We start from the raw sequence: 18,958 nt of genomic DNA, 5'->3' as shown, positions 1-18,958 counted from the left end.
CAGTGGAGAATCACCAACGAAACCATCTGTGGAGCTTAACTGCCAAGCTAGATGTGATCAGATCTGGGAGAACAACTGAACTCGGTTTTCTTGGAGGCTCCAGAACTGTCCAGAAAGGACCTTCAGTCACTGCTAGGCACCACCTGCAGATCTGATGTTTCTCTTATTTAAACATGTACCGATACCACCCCTTCCTTCTGCAACACTGCGTGCCCAGCAGGCCATACTGACCACAGGGCTTCCCTCTGGAGACTGGCCCAGGAGTCCCACTCAGCACACCGCACACCATGGAGCCACCCTCATCAGACACCATGATGAAGACGTGCCCTCCCCCGGCTGCTCCAGCCATGAGCTATGGCTGCTGGGATGTCAGCCCAATAAATCTCCCAACATCACAGAAGGCTTAGGCCCAGAAAAATCTCGTTAACAAGTACCTCGAGGAGCCTGCGGGTTAGAGGCGGAAAAGAGACCCTACGGCTCCCTCATACCAGACCAGGAATGAGGGACTCCCAGCACCGTTTGACACAGGGCCCTACCTTCCTTCTGGGCCTCCCTGGAAGAAGCGTGGTGGCCTCTGTGTGTCTCTACATTGCTATCAGTGGTGCCCAATGTGAAGCCATGCTTCCCTTCCAGTGTGTTTTTAGGTCCACAGTGCACACGCCATCCCATGCTGCCCAGGGTGGTGGTCTCCGGGGGCTCAGGCCCGTGCTGGGTGGCACCCTGGAGGGACTTCCCATCTGGACAGGGGATAGGCCCATCCTTCCTGTGAGTACATGGTTCAGCACAGAGGGGCTGCCCCCACCTCCTGGGGCCTCTGACACGCAAGGTTCATGCACCAACTAGGAGAACCCCCAAAAAGCCAGAACAACCGTTCTGCCCTGCAGGGGATGCCCCCACCTCCCCACACCCTACCCCAAGCTGCTCCTGCCACGACACCCACAAAGCTGCCAGCTGTCCCTTCAGCTCCTGTGGACTTGCCAACTCTACACCCCAGATGCTGCAGACGCCCTGGGACCACTTCCTCAGCTACTGGTTTTTGCCAACACATTCAGGGTTTGATCTGAGTGGGGAAACGGACTGATATTGGGGAGCGTTTGTCAGACTGACTTGGTTTATGTGTCCATGTTTTATATTCACAACAGCTGTATAAGCAACACTATTCCCATTTCTCAGATGCAAAGAAGTGAGACCTAAACATGTTTTCAAAAGTGTGTTCATCAGCCTTGGGGGATTCAGCCCTGGGTCTGACTTCACAGCCAGGTTCTTCGACAGCCCCAGCGGCAACCTTCCTCGGACTCTGGCAGGAGAAGCAATGAGAACGGGCACGCTGCTCTCCACGTCGGTCTTAATTAGCCACAAGCAATTTCCATCACAGACACTCACGATATTTTAGTGCCCGTGAAAGCAAAGTTGTGAAGATATTGTTTTTAAAATTAGAGTGAAAATTAAAGACACTCTTCACAGATGCCCAAAACCAGCTGTAGCTTTTCCTTTGCTTCCTTCAGCGGTGCTCAGGGACCACGCATGGCCCCGCCAGCCACATATACTTGGACTGTAGGACCCTGGACCGGCCCCTTCCCCACACCTTCTGCACTCAGCACTGCCCTTTCTGGGGTGTGTCGTCCTGCCCCGAAAAGGGAAACAGGGCCACACCTGGCTCTTTCTCACGGACACCAACCTGCCAGGGTGGCTGGAGACATAGTCACGGTCCCCTGTGCACCCAGGACAGGGGATGTTCAGAGCACCTGAGCCTAGGGAGAGCTGCTCCCGCCCAGGTTGGCCTCCCCCTCGGGGGCTCAGCCAGCACCGCTGTACCTTATGGGCTTCTTAGGTCACTCCGTCATTTGCTTCCGAGCAACTGGAATTCAGCAGGAGACATTTAAGGTATAAGCACAACACCAAATCCTTTCCACATCTGAGGCGGGGGCGGATCTGCATGGGGCCACGCCCCAGGCAGAACGAGGCGACGCCAGCGGGGCGTGGCCAGCAGAGGGAGCCCGAGTTCGGCAGTCCGGAGGCCGCCCTGGCCCAGTCGTAGGCCAGCACAGCAGTGCACTTGTCAGCTGATCAGGGTTTAGGGTTAGATGCCTGATTTCAGGGCTTCCCAGGCGGCGCAAGTGGTAAAAAACCCGCTTGCCAATTCAGGAGACATAAGAGACGCGGGTTCAATCCCTGGCATGGCAACTCACTCCGGTATCCTTGCCTGGAGAATCCCATGGACAGAGGAGCCTGGAAGGCTACGGTCCACGGGGTCGCAAAGAGTCGGAGACGACTGAAGCAACTTAGCAAGCACGCACGCATGCCTCGACTTCAAGTATGAAACATTCGGATAAGCACACGGCTGCTTCCCTCCCAGTGCCCCCGAGAGCCCCCCATCGCTGGCCCCGCGACCCATCGCGACACGCACGTTCGCACAGCACCCTCAGCACCGCATCATGAACTGAGGCTTGTCACTCCCGCCGACTCTGGGCGCCGCGGCACTTACGGGACAGGGAATGGGCGCCCTTGGGCAGGTACTCCAGCAGCAGGGAGCTGTCTTCCCCAAGCACGTCCGCCTTCAGGGCCAGCAGGCTGTTCTTACTCATGAGCGCCGCCCGCAGGTTGGCCACGGCGGTAGCCTGATGCAACGCGTCGTCCTTCTCGGGGGTGAGGGGCGCGCCTAGGTAGCTGCCCTCTCCTCCCAGAAGCCCCTCATCCACATGCGGGAGGAACTCTGGCCTCTCCCCTCGGCTGTCCGAGCTGCTGGCTTCAGCGATGGTCAAGTCCGCGTCTGGGGAGGAAAACACACGTTAGAGACCTTGCAGGCTACTCGAGGACCTTCCGAACAGCCAGCAGGCAAACGTAGGAGAAGCTGGAGCCAGGAGCTTCCCAGCCGCCACCTGCTTGTCATCAAGCCTGATCCCGTCCTGCTATGAGGTCTCAGGACAGCAGTGATGTCACAGCCAAGACTTCGGATGGGGTTCAACCCAGAACAGGGCCGGTGGGGGAGTGGGGAGCCCACCCAGGATAAGGGGTGTGCTCTGAGTATCTGTGTAATTTCATCTCTCAGAGAAGGGGCGACCATCAAAATGGATCAAAGAGCCCAAAGGACACAACCCTGAGGAAAGCTCCAGCCTCAGACTGGGCCACAGTCTCAGTGGTGACACCAAGGTGAGCACTGAAACAGATTAAACTGGACTTTGTCAAAACCAAACCTTCGGAGGCCTCCAAGGACACCGCCAGCATAGCGTGAGGACAGATCAGGTGCAAATCCCTGCAAACTGTGCCCTGACATGAGATTCCACCCAGACTCTGCACAGGAACCTCAGAGTTCAGTAAGAAGGCAGACATCCCAGTTTCAAAGATATTTGAACAGATACTTGTCCAGAGAAAATGCATAAATGGCCAATGGGGGAGCTCAATGTCATTTGTCATCAGGGAAACACAGCTCGGCACCTGGAGGCCCCTCACTCCTACCAGTACCCACAGGGCACGGGGTCCCAGGCTGCTGTAAGAATATAAAGTGATGTAGCCTCAGTGCAGAAGCTCAGGTCCTCAAAAAGGAGTGGCCTCACGGCCAGCATTCCCATTGGTAGGAGGACGTCCATGCCCAGAGTGACAGCACCCGTCAGAGTCAGAGGCAGAGCAGCCCAAGTGCCTGCCTAAAGGTGAAGAATAAACAGGCGTGGTCCATCCATGCAGTGGAACGTGATTGAGCATAAACAGGAATGACGCCCTGGCACAGGTTACAAGGGGGATGAATCTCAACAGGTTACATTCAGTGAAAGTGAAACAAACACTGTCCTCTGATTCTGCTCACGTGAAATACTCAGAGAGGCAAACCCACGGAGAATGAAGGAGACTGGGAGCTGCCAGGGGATGGCAGAGATGGGGGGATCTTGGGGTGACTGGAGATGCCCACAGACAGGCCAGTGCCAGAGGGACCCCAGGGAAGCTGCTGCCTGGCCAGAGCTCCCCAGGAACAAGTGGCTACTCGAGAAATCAGAAACAGGAAAGCAAGCTCCTTCCTGAGACAGAGGTAAGTAGGGGAGGAGGGATGGGCCAGCTTTTCCCACCCGTGAACTGTCCTGGGGGGTGGCGCTGGAGGAAGACTGGGTCATCTCAAATGTGAAGCCATGGGGCAGACACGCAAGCTGGTCCCTGAAATGACAGGTCCCTCCTCAGACCCGGGAAGCAGGGGCCAAGTGGAAATCAGAGACTTGGACCAACTTGAGCATCATGCCCCTGATATGGACATGGCCTCACGCACTTGGAAAGTGGGGGCAGCAGGCACCAGGTTGCACCACAGGGGACCTCCACCTGGACGGGTCTAGCCTGGGGATCCAGATGCTTGGAGCCACCGTCCAGGGACCCTTCCAGCTACTGCCAACAGAGATTTCTGAAGGATATTTTGTTTTTTTCAAACTATAAATCTTTTTTATATTTTTTTGCCAGTTCTTTAATTTTATATCAGCACTGACTTTGCACTGGTAGCCACTAACTGTAGAGATTAAATAAATTGAAATGAAGGCTTTGCCTCTCTTAGCCTGGCTCCTGGAAGAGACTTAGGTGGTTCTTGTTCCTGGGGCTGGAAGGGCCAGGATCCAGGACTGACAGGGTGGTGGGAGCCCGCTTCCAGCTTGCAGACAGCCACCTCCCCACTCTTCTTGTCCCGGCCGGTGTGTGGAGGGCCTCTGATTACCCCAAGGACTTGCTTGCTGGTCCCACCTCCAAACATAAGGATTCAAGATATGGATTCTGGGGACAGAAACATTCAGCCCACAACAAGCTGAAAACTAAAAAAACACCAGATTTCAAAAACAAAATTTATTGAAATTATATTAACAATTTAAGTTCAAAAGCTTGTAAAAGAAATCAAGATAAGCTGAGAGACTCCTGCCACATGTGAAAAGCTAAAGTCTGGATTTCAGGGAAGGATGTCTGGCAAGTGAGACCTGCAATCAAACAGTGAACTGGCTTCCAGCTGCAGTGCAGTGGTTGGGGGGCAGGAGGGTGGGCGAGGCTGGCGAGCTCTAGCCAGACACACCCCCAGGGCGACCACCCTAGGATGCTTGATGGTAAGTGGTGAGGGTCCACAGGGTGTAGGGCCACAGCGACGGAGATTACAGTCGTCAATGGAGGATTTCTCTCATGAATGCTAAAGACTCAGAAGAGGCACCACCGGCCCAGGAACGTAGTCAGCTCACCTGTGGCAGCTCGATGACCTCACCTAGAGTCCTCGCAGGAACACTGAAGAGCCCACAGCCCCCAGCAGTGTGACAGGTTGAGCAGAAATGCCTACCTCCCAAGTCCTCCAGTCTTTCTGCCGGGCACCTACCCGGGACATCTCCTAATATAAGGACCAGGTGGCGCTAGCGGTAAAGAACTCTCCTGTCAATGCAGGTTAGACTTAAGAGACATGGGTTTGATCCCTGGTTTGGGAAGATCCCCTGGTGGAGGGCATGGCAACCCACTCCAGTATTCTTGCCTGGAGAATCCCATGGAGAGAGGAGCCTCGTGGGCTATAGTCCATGGGGTCATAAAGAATTGGACAAGACTGAGCAACTTAGCATGCATGCAAGAACCATTCAGTGAAACATAGAAGGAATGGGTCTGTCTATTTTGAAGACAGGAGTCATGAAAGAGACCAGGGAGGACTAAGTGTCCCTGACTGACCAAAATCACCTCGACGGTCGAGGCTCACAGACACCACGGCCTAGGATGTACTGTTCAATTGAGAAAGCAGAGCCAAGTGCCCAGGAGGCAGCACGTGAAGCCTACCCTGGGTCCAGGTCCTGAGCCTTCTGCTGGGCAGATGGGCCAGGAGCCTGGCAAGGGGACAGGGGGACGGAGGTGGAGGCTCAGGCCCAAGAAACGCACTTATGCCTGCAGGGCTGAGCCAGACACCAGGAGGGAGAGGAGAGCCCCTTCCAGGCCCTTCTAGACCATAGCTGGATTTCAAAAAAAGGGATTTAAGATGAGGTCAAAATGAAATTCTACAAACAGAACAGGAAGTTGAAAGCATTGTTTACATTGCAACAAATCCTTTCGTAGATAAAGAGTCTGATGTCACTTAAACCCTTGAAGCAGGTTCTTACTGTTATCAAAAAGCTAAAATCATCCCCAGTGCCCTGCGGTGGAGGCCAGGGGCCTGTGAGGAACACGGCTTCTGTGGTAACTTGATATTCACCGGTAGACTCAGAACACGTTGCATGCTGCTCTGAGAGGATCCCAGCTGGAGCCGGGAGAGCTGGGGTGCAAGGCTTGGACCCGAGCTTCAGGGAAGGCCTCCAGCCCAAGCCACCAGGCACCATGCATGACAGAACTGTCCCCAAGTGCCCTCCGTGCAGGGACAACTGAGGGAGGACCTGAGGACCCTGGGGGTCCTTCCTTCAGCTGCTGAAGCTCATCCACCAAGTGATGACCCTGGAAACTCCTCACCTCACATTTCTCCTCTGAAGAGCCTTTTGTGGCAAACTTAGACTTGGTGACTCAGAAAAAAAGCCTTAAATGGTGACGTTAAAAAACTGACAAGCCAGGAGCCAGGTGCGTAATGGCCGTCTGGGCTTGGTTGTTAGTGGTGGGCGGTGGAGCCCGTCCAGGCCGCCTGGTGACACTGCAGCACCGTTCTCGGACACAGCAGCCCACAGCAGCACTGCCCGGAGCTGGACAGGGAGACCAGCCGCCCAGATGAGGGACAGCATGTGTCCAGCCTTTTCACACAGCTGTGACGGCAGGAAACGTCCCCATGCCAACCCTCAGGCCAAGCCACTCAGGGCTTCTTCTCCAGCCAAGCTCTCTCTGATAAACAAGGCAACCAGGACAGAAAATATGAACATTTAACTGTAAAAGGCCAAGTGTTAAAAGTAAAGATGGATTCAAGAGCAGAAGACAGGGGCAGGGTTGTTCCTTCTTCCTATAAGTGATACACTGTAAGAGTTGAAAATTTTCACTCAACTTTTAGCTGAAACAGAAAAGAGATCATAATTAAAAGAAGCAGAATTGCTAGACAATTCAACTAGATGATGCAATATGAACTGCAAAGGACCTCTACGTATATATCTATACACACAGACACATATAAACATATACGTACATATGTGTAAAGTGTTGTCACTACCAACTACCTCTCATTGGTGTGTGGTTTAACTTCCCACATAATGGAATACTGTATCCTGTTTAAAAAAAGATAAGGAAGGTCTGTGTGCATTGATGCTACAAATCTAGCAATAATAAAATAAGTACAATGTGTGTACAATATGCTACTTCCAATATAAACAGGAAAAAATAATATATTCATTTCTTTTTCATTCACAAATTCTTGAAAAACCCAAGAATAACTAACAGTGATTTCTGATCTGATAGGTTGGCATCCAGGCAGATGAATGTCAAGGAAGATACTCATGATATACATTTTTATACTTTTTGGTTTTTGAATCACTCCATTAAATTAAAAAATAAGAAACATCTTTTGAAAGACAGTGCTGAAATTGTATGGACATAATAGCAATAAAGATACCTCTCAGAAAAAAAAAAATGACGAACCAGAGGGCACGTGTCCAGGGCCTGGGGTGGGGGCAGGGCCGCCCTGCCACTGGGGCCAGGCTGCACAGCCGGTGTGCAGCAGAGCCTGGTAGGCTGCAGTCCATGGGGTCGCGAAGAGTCGGACCCGACTGAGCGACTTCACTTTCACTTTCACTTTTCACTTTCGTGCACTGGAGAAGGAAATGGCAACCCACTCCAGTGTTCTTGCCTGGAGAATCCCAGGGACGAAGGAGCCTGGTGGGCTGCCATCTATGGGGTCGCACAGAGTCAGACATGACTGACGTGACTTAGCAGCAGCAGCAGCATGCTTCATGATTCTCAGAGCTGCTCCCCAGCTGCCTGTCACAGCCCTTCTGCAGATGCCCAGCCCCACCCAGCCCAACCTGCCACCTCTTGTCCAGGGAACAGCCGCCTGCATCCGCGGCTCTGCACACAGCAACGCGGCAGAAACTTCAGGACAAGTGAAAACCGCGGAGTGGAGACCAGGCCCTGGGAGACTCCACCCCCGACTTATAGCTCAAACCAGACCTCAGTCCTAACACTCACTAGATCTCACAAACAATGCAAAAATCAAGTTCAAAAAACTAATTATGCACCTTGTCCAAAATTTACATTCTTACTTTATGTGTCTAAGGTGTATTATTTCTTAAGTATCATGCTTTTTATCCATGTTAAAATCAAGTTACTTCATTTTCTATCACTATCCAAAAGTTTTCACTTCATAAAAGAAACTCTTTAATTAAAAGAAAAACCCTATATAGTCATCAAGGTAGTTCCACGGGCAGATGATATCAGAACAGCTGGACACCACATGGAGAAGGTGACCATGAAGGCTAACCCAACACGCCCCAGGCCAGTGGTCACACTCAATCCTCCGGGAAAACCACAGGAGAAATCTTTGCAACCTGAGGCAGAGGTTCCTTGGATTAGACCCAAATAGCATGAACCACAAAAAAATGACCAAAAAAATTCACACACCAGACTTCATCAAAATTTAAAACGTGTGCGTGTGTGCTCAGTTGCTAAGTCACGTTCTACCTTGAAACCTTGTGGCCTTCTAGGCTCCTCCGTCCACGGGATTCTCCAGGCAAGAATACTAGAGTGGGTAGCCATTCCCTTCTCCAGGGGATCTTCCTGACCCAGGGGTCGAACCCAAGTCTTATGTTCTCCTGCCTTGCAGGCAGGTTCTTTACCACCAGCGCCACCTCGGAAGCCCCTCTTCAAATATGTACGATTTTCAAAAGACACTGTTACCGGGAAACACGAGTCGGAGACTGAGAGAATGTTTTCAGAACACATGCCTAACAAGCAAACAGACACCTGGAGGACAGTCCGCTCAGCCAAAATGCTTCCCCAGGAGGGGGGCTGATGTCAACTTGGATGCTCACCTTTGGGGTGGGACTGCAGCCAGCAGGATCCCTGGAGTGCAGGGTGCTGGATGGCCCAGCGCTCAGACCTGCCACCAGGCACAGCCCTGAGCAGATACCACTCAAAGGCAGATGGAGAGGCTAGTAAACCCTGAGAAGACTTCTCACCCTGAGAAGATGAAACCATGAGGAGTCGCCCCCACACCCTCCAGAATGGCTAAGATTTAAACACGAACCCAAACCACTGTCTGCGTGACACTGGCACAAGTGTGCCTCATACCACCACCTGGTTCCTTGCACACACACCACCTGACAGCCCAGTCCGGGAGGCATCAAGGCAAATCACACCAAGACTCGTCCTAGGACGTTCGAGGCAGCTTGACCATTATAGCCGGAAACCACACAAACAACTACATGTCCATTGGCAATTGTGTTACAGCTGAGAACAGAACACCGCTTGGCAGTGAAAGAATGATCTGAGGACTCTGATGGAGGCTGGAGCAAACTCTGAGAGCAGCTTGGCAACCACCTGGACAGACCAGAGGTTCCCTAGGCTGCGGAGGGAAGCCGCCCAGGGTCCTCTGGCAGTGACTGAGCAGGACCAGGTCGGTGAACATGTCACTGTGTGACATGCTCACTTGGAGCTCCCAGGCTGACATGAGATGGGTGGAAGGGTCCAGAGGCTGAGGTGATGTTTTGTCATCAAAAGGCACATGAAAAGTGTGGGTCCCAGCCTCAGAAATGCAGGCTCTGGTGAGAAGCTGGCCGAGAGCACTCCCTCTGAAATGCGCAAACGAGGTGAGACTGGATGATCAGACAGACAAACATGTAAACACAGCAAAACATTAGCAGGCAGAGAATCTCAGGTGGCAGGTGGGCTCACAGTCCGTTTTTTCAACTTTTCTCTGAGTGTGAATGTCTCCCCAGTGAAATGGCCATGAGAGAGACAATAAATTACTCAAACCTTACAGTTAGAAGCTGCGCAGCTCACTGAATGTACACCATCACTGAAACAGTAGGAAAGGGGTGGTGACCAGGGCCTCACCTCCGAGACCATGAATGTGCCACCTCATATGGCAAAAGGGACTTTTCAGGTCCTTGAGATGGGAGATCATCCTGAACCTCCCTGTCCACACAAGTGTCCATCTCAGAGGAAGGGGGAGGCGGGAGGGCCAGAGCTAGCGAAGGGGACACCGCACCAGAGCTGAGATCTGAGGGATGTGGGGCCCCGAGCCAAGGGTCGAGAAGCCTTTGGAAACTGGCAGCTGGGGGGTGGTGTAAGGGTGTCTAAGGGGGTGTGGAAGTGTCTCGGTGTGAGTGTGGAGGTGTCTGCGGGCTGGGTGTGAGCCTGTCTAGGGCTGTGGGGGGGTGTCTGCAGGGTGGTATAGGAGTGTCTGGGGGTGGTATGGACTGTCTGCAGAGGTGTGGGGGTCTCTGGGGGTGGGTATGGGGGTGTCTGGGGGTGGGGGTGTCTGGAGGGCAGTCAGGCCTCTGCCAGCTGAACAGCTGTGATATGGCCTTTCTGATGTCTATGTTCTGCTTCTGTTTTTAAAAAAATTTGAAAAAAGCAGTAGCAGAAAAGTTTTCAAATGAACAGTTAAAAAAATAACACAACTCCTTTTAAAATCTTCATTTAAATGTAAGCTTCCAAGCTGCGCTTTTAAGTGCATATATATAAATGCACATATACACCACTGGGTATTTCAACACAACCCTTTGTCTCCAGGCAGGGGCGGGGCGAAGGCAGTGAGCTCAGTCCCCACCCTTGTTGGCACCTAGGGGCATCCCCATCATAGTGTCCAAATACCAGAAGAAAACACACACGTGGTTAAGAGGACAAAACGCCTCAAGTTCAAATCAAAACAGGACTCATCAAGGTGGCAGAAAAGGCAGGTGGCCTTCCGGTCAGGTCAGCAGTGGTGCTGCCCGAAGGTGAGGTGACCTCAGAGAAGGGAGAGCGGAAACACGCCCTGGGAAGCTCCCAGCCAGCGCTGGCCGTGGTCCCCAGCCCAGCCCCCGCACATCCGTCCTGAGTGGAACCTTGTGGGTCCCGAGAGGGACCACTGGCCTTGCTCACCTGTCACCCCCAGGGGCCCTGCCATGTCCTGACCACCCAGATCCAGACCCTGCAGCTCAGCTCTTCACAAGGGCAGTGGCCCCAGGGTGACCAGCCTCTACTTCCACATTTGGAAAGATGAGAAGCCTCAGGGCCTCCGTCTTCATGAACTGAATCTTCTACAAAGTCCAGGAACTACCGTTTTGGCAGAAACAAAGCTCTGCTGGCCTCTCAGTAAAACCATGCCCATGGTGATGAAGGCTTAAGTCCAGGTAGTAACTCAGAAGTGTGGCCTCGGGCCAGGGTGAGCCAGCTAGTGGGGCACAGGCCAGGGGTCTCAGGGCCGAGCCCTGCCCCCCTCAGGCCCCCTTCACAGTGCCCCCGCTCTGTTGGGTCAGCACTGGGTCCCCTCCTCCCTTCTCAGCAGCACATCTTCCCCCACGTTCCCAACCGAATGACCTGACGAAGCCCACTCCTGAGGTGTCCAGGCACTGGCAGCCCCCAACCACGGCTGTGAGGTCGAGCAGACGGATTCCAAGCAATTTTGCTCATTCCTGCAGGGAAAACGTCTGGGGGCCCAGCCAAGGGAGAAGCCACTGGCTTGGAGTTCTAAGGGGCTAAGAAGCGACCCCTCTGACCTGGTCAGGGCAGGCCGGGCCCTGGTCCCAAGTGTCTGCTCCCACCCTGAGCTGGACAGCAGCCCTGGGCTCAGAGCAGCCACGACAACCTTAGGAGGCCACCTGTACCCCTGAACCTGCTCTGCAGTTCTGACGCTCCCGTCACAATCCTGGGATGCCAGGTCCACCCTTACCGAGGTCCAGACATGAAGGAGTCCCTCACAAGACCCACACACTTTACTTCAGCTCAGAACTTTGCATCTGTAGATCCTCTTGGGAACCAGTGTGGGATGTTGGGATGGCCTGGCCAGGCTCTCCTGGCACAACCTTTGAACTAGCAGCTATAAACCCACCATGCTGAAGGCTTACAGCCTGGGGATAGCGGACAAAGGGATGAGGCAGGAGCCTGGCCTGTACACATGGTACTGGCACGTTTAAATGTTGTTCCCCACGAGCCATCACACAGACAGGCTGTGACCCGGAGGCACATTTCAATGGATGTTTTCTTGGAAGCTGCTGGGTTACAAAGCCTGCTGAGGAAAATCACTCTTAAACGCTAACAGGCCTCAGGGTCCCCAAAGCTGAGGGGGACACACAGAGGACAAGGCGGTGGCCCTGCTGCAGGGCTGGGCATCCGAGCATCTTCACCAAGGGCCTTGAGTGATCAGCAGGAACCTCCTGACATGTTCCTTGGAAAAGGCCTGTTCTCCTATAAACGGGGTGAGAATAAACAAAAATATTCTCTTCTAAGATGTAATAAATCTTTAATGAAAGCAAACCCTCCTCCATCGGGGATCGTGATTTATACTTCCAAGCCCCAGCCCAGGGCGGGTGGAGGAATAAATGGCCACCGTGATGGGCAGAACCATCCCACGCAGCCCACACCTCAGGTCCTCGTCTTAGCAACTCGGGGGAAATCTGGCAGTTGCCTTGGTAACCCGAGGGATTTCAGACAGCAGCAACAGTACATGAGCCGAAATCACTTGTTGGATTCCAAAAACACCTTCTGCTCGACAACTGCTTTTAAAACATCAAACCCACAGGCTCATGGAGTGCCCTCATTCTTAACTTGTTGAGTGACTCTTTGATCTAGAGGCCTCCATCCCTGCTGCCCACCGGTGTAGGACAGGAGGGGAAGGCTCTTCAGCTCTGACCCCAACAAGGTTCCTTAAGTCAGTCCCCATGGACACTCTTCTCAAGGCTAAGGGACATTTACTCGTTACTGAAGGAGCCGACACAACCACCAGCAGGGAGATAGGTGGCCTTTCCAGCAGCTCAGAAACTTAACCTTCTTCTGATTTAGTTCAGTTAAACTCCCGTGGTTCTGGAGGGCTGCCCATCATGGACACAACCAGGGGGTGGGGACTGCTGGCATCCGACAGACCCCAGGACCCCACCTCTCACGGAGCCATCCCTCCAAGGTGGCAACGGACTGAACCTGCAGATGCCTGGCCCAGCACTCAGGGCTGTAAGAGAATGAGAACCAGGGAAACAGGCCACTGTGTCCAGGGGCGATGAGAAAGTTCTGGAGACGATACTAGTATTTAATGCCAATTCACTCAAAAGTGTTAAACGGGTAACATCTATGATACATGTGTTTTACCACAATAACAAAGCCAGTGTATCAGGAGCTCCAAGGGTTGCCCTTCTGCTGGGGTGGCAGCAGCTGGTTCCCCCAGGACGCCCACCCCACCCAGCATAGGTCTAGCATCGGTGACATCTTTCAGGGCTTATGTTCACATTTTGCTGCCTTCAGTCCACCTCTGTCCAGTCATGAGGCCCCTTCCTGGAGAGGCCTCCCCAGTTGAGAAGCCTCCATCCTGCCCTGCCCCACCAGGGCCTCTCCGCACCCTGAACACAGCCCTCACGGCCAAATGCACCATTCGGGAAAGCTCGGTGCAGCCATAGTTATCACGAGCTCCACACCAGGAAGAGCATCGGGCATCTAGTAAACATTTAATTTGTTTACTAGCCTGTCCATGCTAAGTCACTTCAATCGTGTCTGATTCTTTGTGACCCCATGGACTCTATCCTGCCAGGCTCCTTTGTCCATGGGATTCTCCAGGCAAGAATACTGGAGTGGGTTGCCATGCCCTCCTCCAGTGGGTCTTCATGACCCAGGAATTGAACCCACGTCTCTTAAGCCTCCTGCGTTGGCAGGAAGGGTCTTTACCACTAGTACCACCTGGGAAGCAGGTGGGAGACACCTAGCCTGGAAGACAGATAAAACTGCCCTCCAGAGGGTGAGGACAATGTGAGGGAGCTAAGCTATGAGCCCTCACCACTGATGGACTGGGGTTCAGGAGAGCCCCACCCCCAGTGTGGTACCGACCCCCCCACACACACTGCTCTGAGTGAGGACCACCAAGCCCACACTTGTTAGCAAAGAGGAAATACCCCTCGTTGGGATGGGAGCTGGTGGCCTCAAGCTGTCACATCCTCCAGCATAAAACTCCTGCACGTGGGTTACAGCCCACAAGCTTGGCCTGGCCTTTCCTTCCACCTAGGCCACTTCACTTCAAGGAATTTTTCATCTCTTTAATGCTGTAATATTTCCATCTTTAAAAATTAAGGTATCCCAGCCACTACTTATGAGGCTCCCCGTGTGAGGGAAGTGGCCCCATACCCCACACTGGGCTCCTAGGCGTCACCCCACTTCTCCAGCTCCAGACCTCCTGCTTCAGAGAAGCCCCACTCCAGTTCCCTCTGTGTGTAGGTGGCCCAGGCGCAGCACTGATGGCGACACCAGGAGGTCACCACGGCTGCATTCTTGCTCTCACACCTATTTATTGCAATAATCAGGGAAGCCGCTTGTGTGAGCCTGGAAAGGTGACACTTTGTGGACAAAACGAGTGGCCTCAGGGTCACCGACAAGCCATGTCTTTGTGCTGCCATGGCCCCAGGGTGCCTGAGCCCCGCCTGTAACAAAGGAAAGGCTTACTTGAGTCACGGCTGCTGAATGGCCACCCGGACGTTGGGAGGAAAGATGGCAGTGGGGAGCCGGCCCGGCTGTCCTCCTCTACCTGCTGTGTGATGTGTCGGACTGTGTCTTTGTTTTTCCGATTCTTCCTCCGGCCCGTGGGCTGCCAGCCATCCCCGGCGGTCTGCTCTGAGAAAGAGTTCTGAATGGTGCCATCCATGGCAGAAGGCGGCTCGCTGCCCCCGAAGTGGGCCGGTGAGAGCGGCTCCTCCTTGACGTGCAGGGGCCCGCAGCCCACGTCGCCAGGCCACAGTGGCTGTGAGGCAAGGTCGTCAGGGCCCTCGGCCTTGGGCTCCTGATCCTCCTTCCCATAGCTGCTCCCGCCCTCATGACAGCTGGCAATGGCTGAGTCCCCGGAGGAGTTGGCGGGGCTCGTGCGCCGGGCCAGCCAAGGGGAGATGCTCCTCCCAGCCATCACAGCGGAGATGAGGGCGTCCGCACCACCACCAGGCGGGGCACCCACTTCAAATGCTTCGAGCTCATCCGAGGCATCTGGCTTGATGCTGATGTCCAGCGCGGCCTTGATGAAGTCATGGCAGGCCTGCACGATGTCCGTCATCTGCAGGAAGCTAGCCGCAGACATCACCTCAATGACGTTCCTGCTGGTGAGGGCCAGGTGGGCAGAGTACATGAAGTCGATGATGGCCTTGAAGCCCTGGGCGGTGACGATGTCCAGGTGCGTGACCGTGGCCTGCTCAGAAGTCTTCTGCACCTGGCAGTAGAGCGTCTTGAAGTAGCGGCTGCTGCCGAGCAGGACGTTCTTGTGGGCCTTGAAAACCTTGCCCTCCACCACCACACACACGTCACACAGCACTCCGTGCTGCCTCTGCTCATTCAGCTCGCGCAGCAGGTGTCGGTAGTGGGACGCGATTTCCATATCTTCCTTCCGGTTGTTCATCTGGGATCCTGGGGTGGCCTCCTCTATGGACTCTGTGGGGTGAGAACGGAAGGGTTACCCGCACAGTCACACATGCACCAAGGGCTGAAGAATGCGCAGAGGGAGGCAGCTGGGCACAGAGCACCTGAGGACGGCACCTGAGCCAGCTCCGTCCTCCTGCACACAGCGCTGTACATGCTGCAGCTGACCCTCCAACCAAGCAAATATTCCAGAAAGGAAGTGAAGGCCCATCCGCAGTTGAAGAGACTTTTTTTTTACCAAAACAGAAAGTCTAGGTGAAGAGCATCAGGTGCGCCTTCACCCCCACCCTTGAAGAAGCGTCTTTAACGGCAAAACGACAGCAACGTCCTACACAGTCCAGCCCGCGGGGCAGGAAGGGCCGAGGCTGGGTGCCCACAGTCCAGTCCAACCCAGCTGCAGAGGGAGGAGGCCCCTGACTACCTCAGCTCCCCAGGAAGGTGTCCAGTGGAGGAGGGACCCAAGGTGACAAGAACCCCCTTTGTTATCCCGAGCACCCGAATCGTTTCTCAAGTTGGGCTCCACCGTGCTGCTCCCCTTGGTTCTGTTTCCCAGCTCTCTGCTGCCCCCAAAGTTTCTGGGGCCACCGGACTGTGTGGCCGAGATAAAGGCACTTCAGTGCTGCCCTGTCAGGAGGCCACGTGGGCGGGGCTCCCTCTGAAAACCGTGCAGGGATGTGTCCTGGCCTTTGCTGCTGACCAGCAGCCCTCGGTATCCTTGGCCCGTGCAGCGCCATGCCCCAATCTGTATAGCGTCACTGCGCATGTTGGTCCTGACATCCCCCACAAGGACATGGTCATATTGGACGAAGCCCCTCCCGCTTCAGTACAAGTCCCAGCCCAACCAGGTCAGGTTCTGAGGTGCTGGGGGCGAGGACCTCAATACACGAATTCTGGGGCCATCATCACCACGTGAAACCCCCCGAGGAAGACAGATCTTCCTTTTAAACTCACCCTTTCGCAGCTGGTCAGAGGTGGGGACATCGTCCACCTTTCCCACGGGGAGCAGACAGAGGGCAGGCAAGGGAGGGAGGGTGCGGGACACCTCGTGGTGGAACAGCTTTCCCTGGACTTCCAACACATTTCCCAATGTCACCTGGGCTCACCTGCAGATGGCTGCAGTCCTCATGCCAGGAGAACGAGGCCAGGGAGAGTCCAAGTCTTTCGCTCCCTCATATCTCTCGACCGTCCCCTGGGCACTGTCCCTGCCAGCCCCCACCCCACCCTAAGACCAGAAGTAAACAGGCTACTTCGATTGTGAGACCAGCTGGACCTGACCCCAAGGATGGACCCTGAGGAGGAGGGGGAGTGGTCAGAACTGGCCATGGGGGAGCCCCCAAACTCACAGCTGATACTGGGGTGTTCGACCCTGGGTGCATGGGGGCCCCCGAGGGCAGTCATCCCCCAGTCTGCTCTTCTTCCAGGGCATGCAAGGAGGGGAGGACAACAAACAGGCCATCCAGGTTGGCTTTACCCCACAGCTGGCATCACACTCAGGTTGACCAGACACTGAGGGAGGAACTGGAACACGTGTCAAGTCAGGAAATCAACCGACCGAGTGCAAAACATCGGCTTCATGCCTGAGTCCACGAGGAGCTCCTGGGCATGTACAAGGGATGGAGGGGGGGTTGGAAGAAGGTACTCAGGCACCTAAGGACCCTGTATTCAAATTAGGAAGATGCAGGTTTCATTACCTGACTTCCTGTATGAATAATAAACCTCTTTATTCACCAGTGAAGCAGATCCTCTTAAGAATCAGGAAGAAAACCAAAAAGGGGGAAACGCCAGAGCCGTTTACAGAAGCAACTACCTCACAGGGTTTGCATTTCTAAAATAATTTCAACTCATATGGGAAGTTCTAAAATAAATTATTATTCAATCAGAGCAGCTTAAAAATCAGATATGTATTTCACAGAGAATCTGTTGTAAGAAAATACAATTTTCATTAGGGAAAAAAACTACCTGTATGCTAAAAAGAAGAGGAATCTAAAGGAATGATAATCAAAAATAGATTAGTCAGGGTCTTCCCTGGAGGGGCCAGTGGTTAGGACTCCACCCTCCCACTGCAGGGAGCATGGGTTCAATCCCGGGTCAGGGCCTCGTGGTACAGATGAAAACAAACAACAGATTAGTCTGCTATGGAAACATTAAGCATACCCATAACTTATCCAAGCCTACTGAAACTTTAGGGGAATGACTGAATTTGCATTACAAAGTTGCTCATGTCTGAACATCAGTGAGACGTTCATGGGGTCCTGCCCACCTGACCGCAGCAGAAGAGCTGCTGCCCAATGGGCATGACCCTAAAACCAGAAGCATCCTAGTAGGCACATCACACAGCAGTCTGGCCAGAAAGACGCAGGCCTCACACTAAAGCATGCTCACAGAGGTTTTTCTTTGAGGGCTAGGACAGCAGAGCATCTGCCCTGCCCCAAAGGAGGGTACTGCCTAGTGGAGACGCACCTGGCCATGGGACACACACCTGCTCAGGAAGCACACACCAGTGGATTCACACTTGTTCATAGGACACACATGCTAAGTTGCTTCAGCCCTGTCCGACTCTTTGCTCCGCTATGGACTGTAGCCCACCAGGCTCCTCTGTCCAGATTCTCCAGTCAAGAATACTGGAGAGGGTTGCCATGCCCTCCTCCAGGGGATCTTCCTGAGCCAGGACTGAAACTGTGTCTCTTATGTCCCCTGCATTGGCAGGCATGTTCTTTACCACTAGTGCCGCTAGGAAGCCCCATAGCACACACACCTGTGGACAGATAACCTGACTGTCATTCTGAATTACCTGTGCTGCTGCATGGACCACAGGGCACTGTCATGCATTTCAAGGTCCACAGGGGCAGTCCTGTGAGGAAGGGACCCTCAAAGAAGAGCCTGTGGCCCTGAAGGGTCCCAGATGCCGCTCTGTCAAGAGAAGCTCAAGCTGGTGAGAACAAGGGGGCAGACGGGTTATCTGTTGCCACACCAGCACCTGCAACTTTGTTAAAGTGACCCATGTGCCACCTGGAAGCCACTCCATCTCTACACAGGTTTCATGCCTCCTGGGGTCCCTACTCCCTGTTTTATTTATAGCTCGCTAATCTCAAGACACTTCAGCCTCAGACAGAATCACTTATGAGCACCTTGGTGCAAATACAAGTTGAATCCAAGTTCCAGACTAGACTCCAAAAGTGTGCCGATCTGCACCATCCAGATTTCGGAGCCACCCTCAACAGACATAACCCAGGACACAGGGACCATGCAGGTGATGGCACGGCGAGTGATGGAAGGGGCAGCCGAGGCCTCATCCTGCCTGGTGGGAATCTTGCCTGATGCTGCCAGAGCCATTTCTAATACTGATGCCTCTGGGAAAGGTGGAGGTGGTCTCCAAGCTGCCTGGCAGGGAACCTGAGTCTAGCCATTTGGAGCCACCAAGCTTATATTGGGTGCCACAGACCTGCCCTGCCCCAAGTCTCACAGTCCCGAGGCGGCTCCCATGACCCAAGAGACC

General features: G+C 53.9%; 1 protein-coding gene across 3 annotated transcripts in view; it reads right to left on the bottom strand.

The window, feature by feature from the left end:
- Positions 1-18,958, bottom strand: part of ZBTB46 (zinc finger and BTB domain containing 46) — a 48,858-nt gene that overhangs the window by 13,052 nt on the left and 16,848 nt on the right. For 2 of the 3 annotated variants that reach the window (XM_052650918.1, XM_052650919.1), the window contains exons 2-3: positions 14,506-15,474; positions 2,486-2,770 (exon numbers count right to left, since the gene is read on the bottom strand). In XM_052650918.1, the coding sequence (XP_052506878.1) occupies positions 2,486-2,770; positions 14,506-15,442 (1,222 nt within the window). In that variant the 5' untranslated portion in view covers positions 15,443-15,474. The remainder of the gene's footprint in view (positions 1-2,485; positions 2,771-14,505; positions 15,475-18,958) is intronic. The other variant, XM_052650920.1, reaches the window with a different exon arrangement.

The sequence above is a fragment of the Budorcas taxicolor genome, chromosome 13 (assembly GCF_023091745.1).
Source record: "Budorcas taxicolor isolate Tak-1 chromosome 13, Takin1.1, whole genome shotgun sequence".
Lineage (NCBI taxonomy): Eukaryota > Metazoa > Chordata > Mammalia > Artiodactyla > Bovidae > Budorcas > Budorcas taxicolor.
The sequence above is the reverse complement of the archived record's forward strand: the minus strand, read 5'-3'. Positions and strand labels throughout refer to the sequence as shown.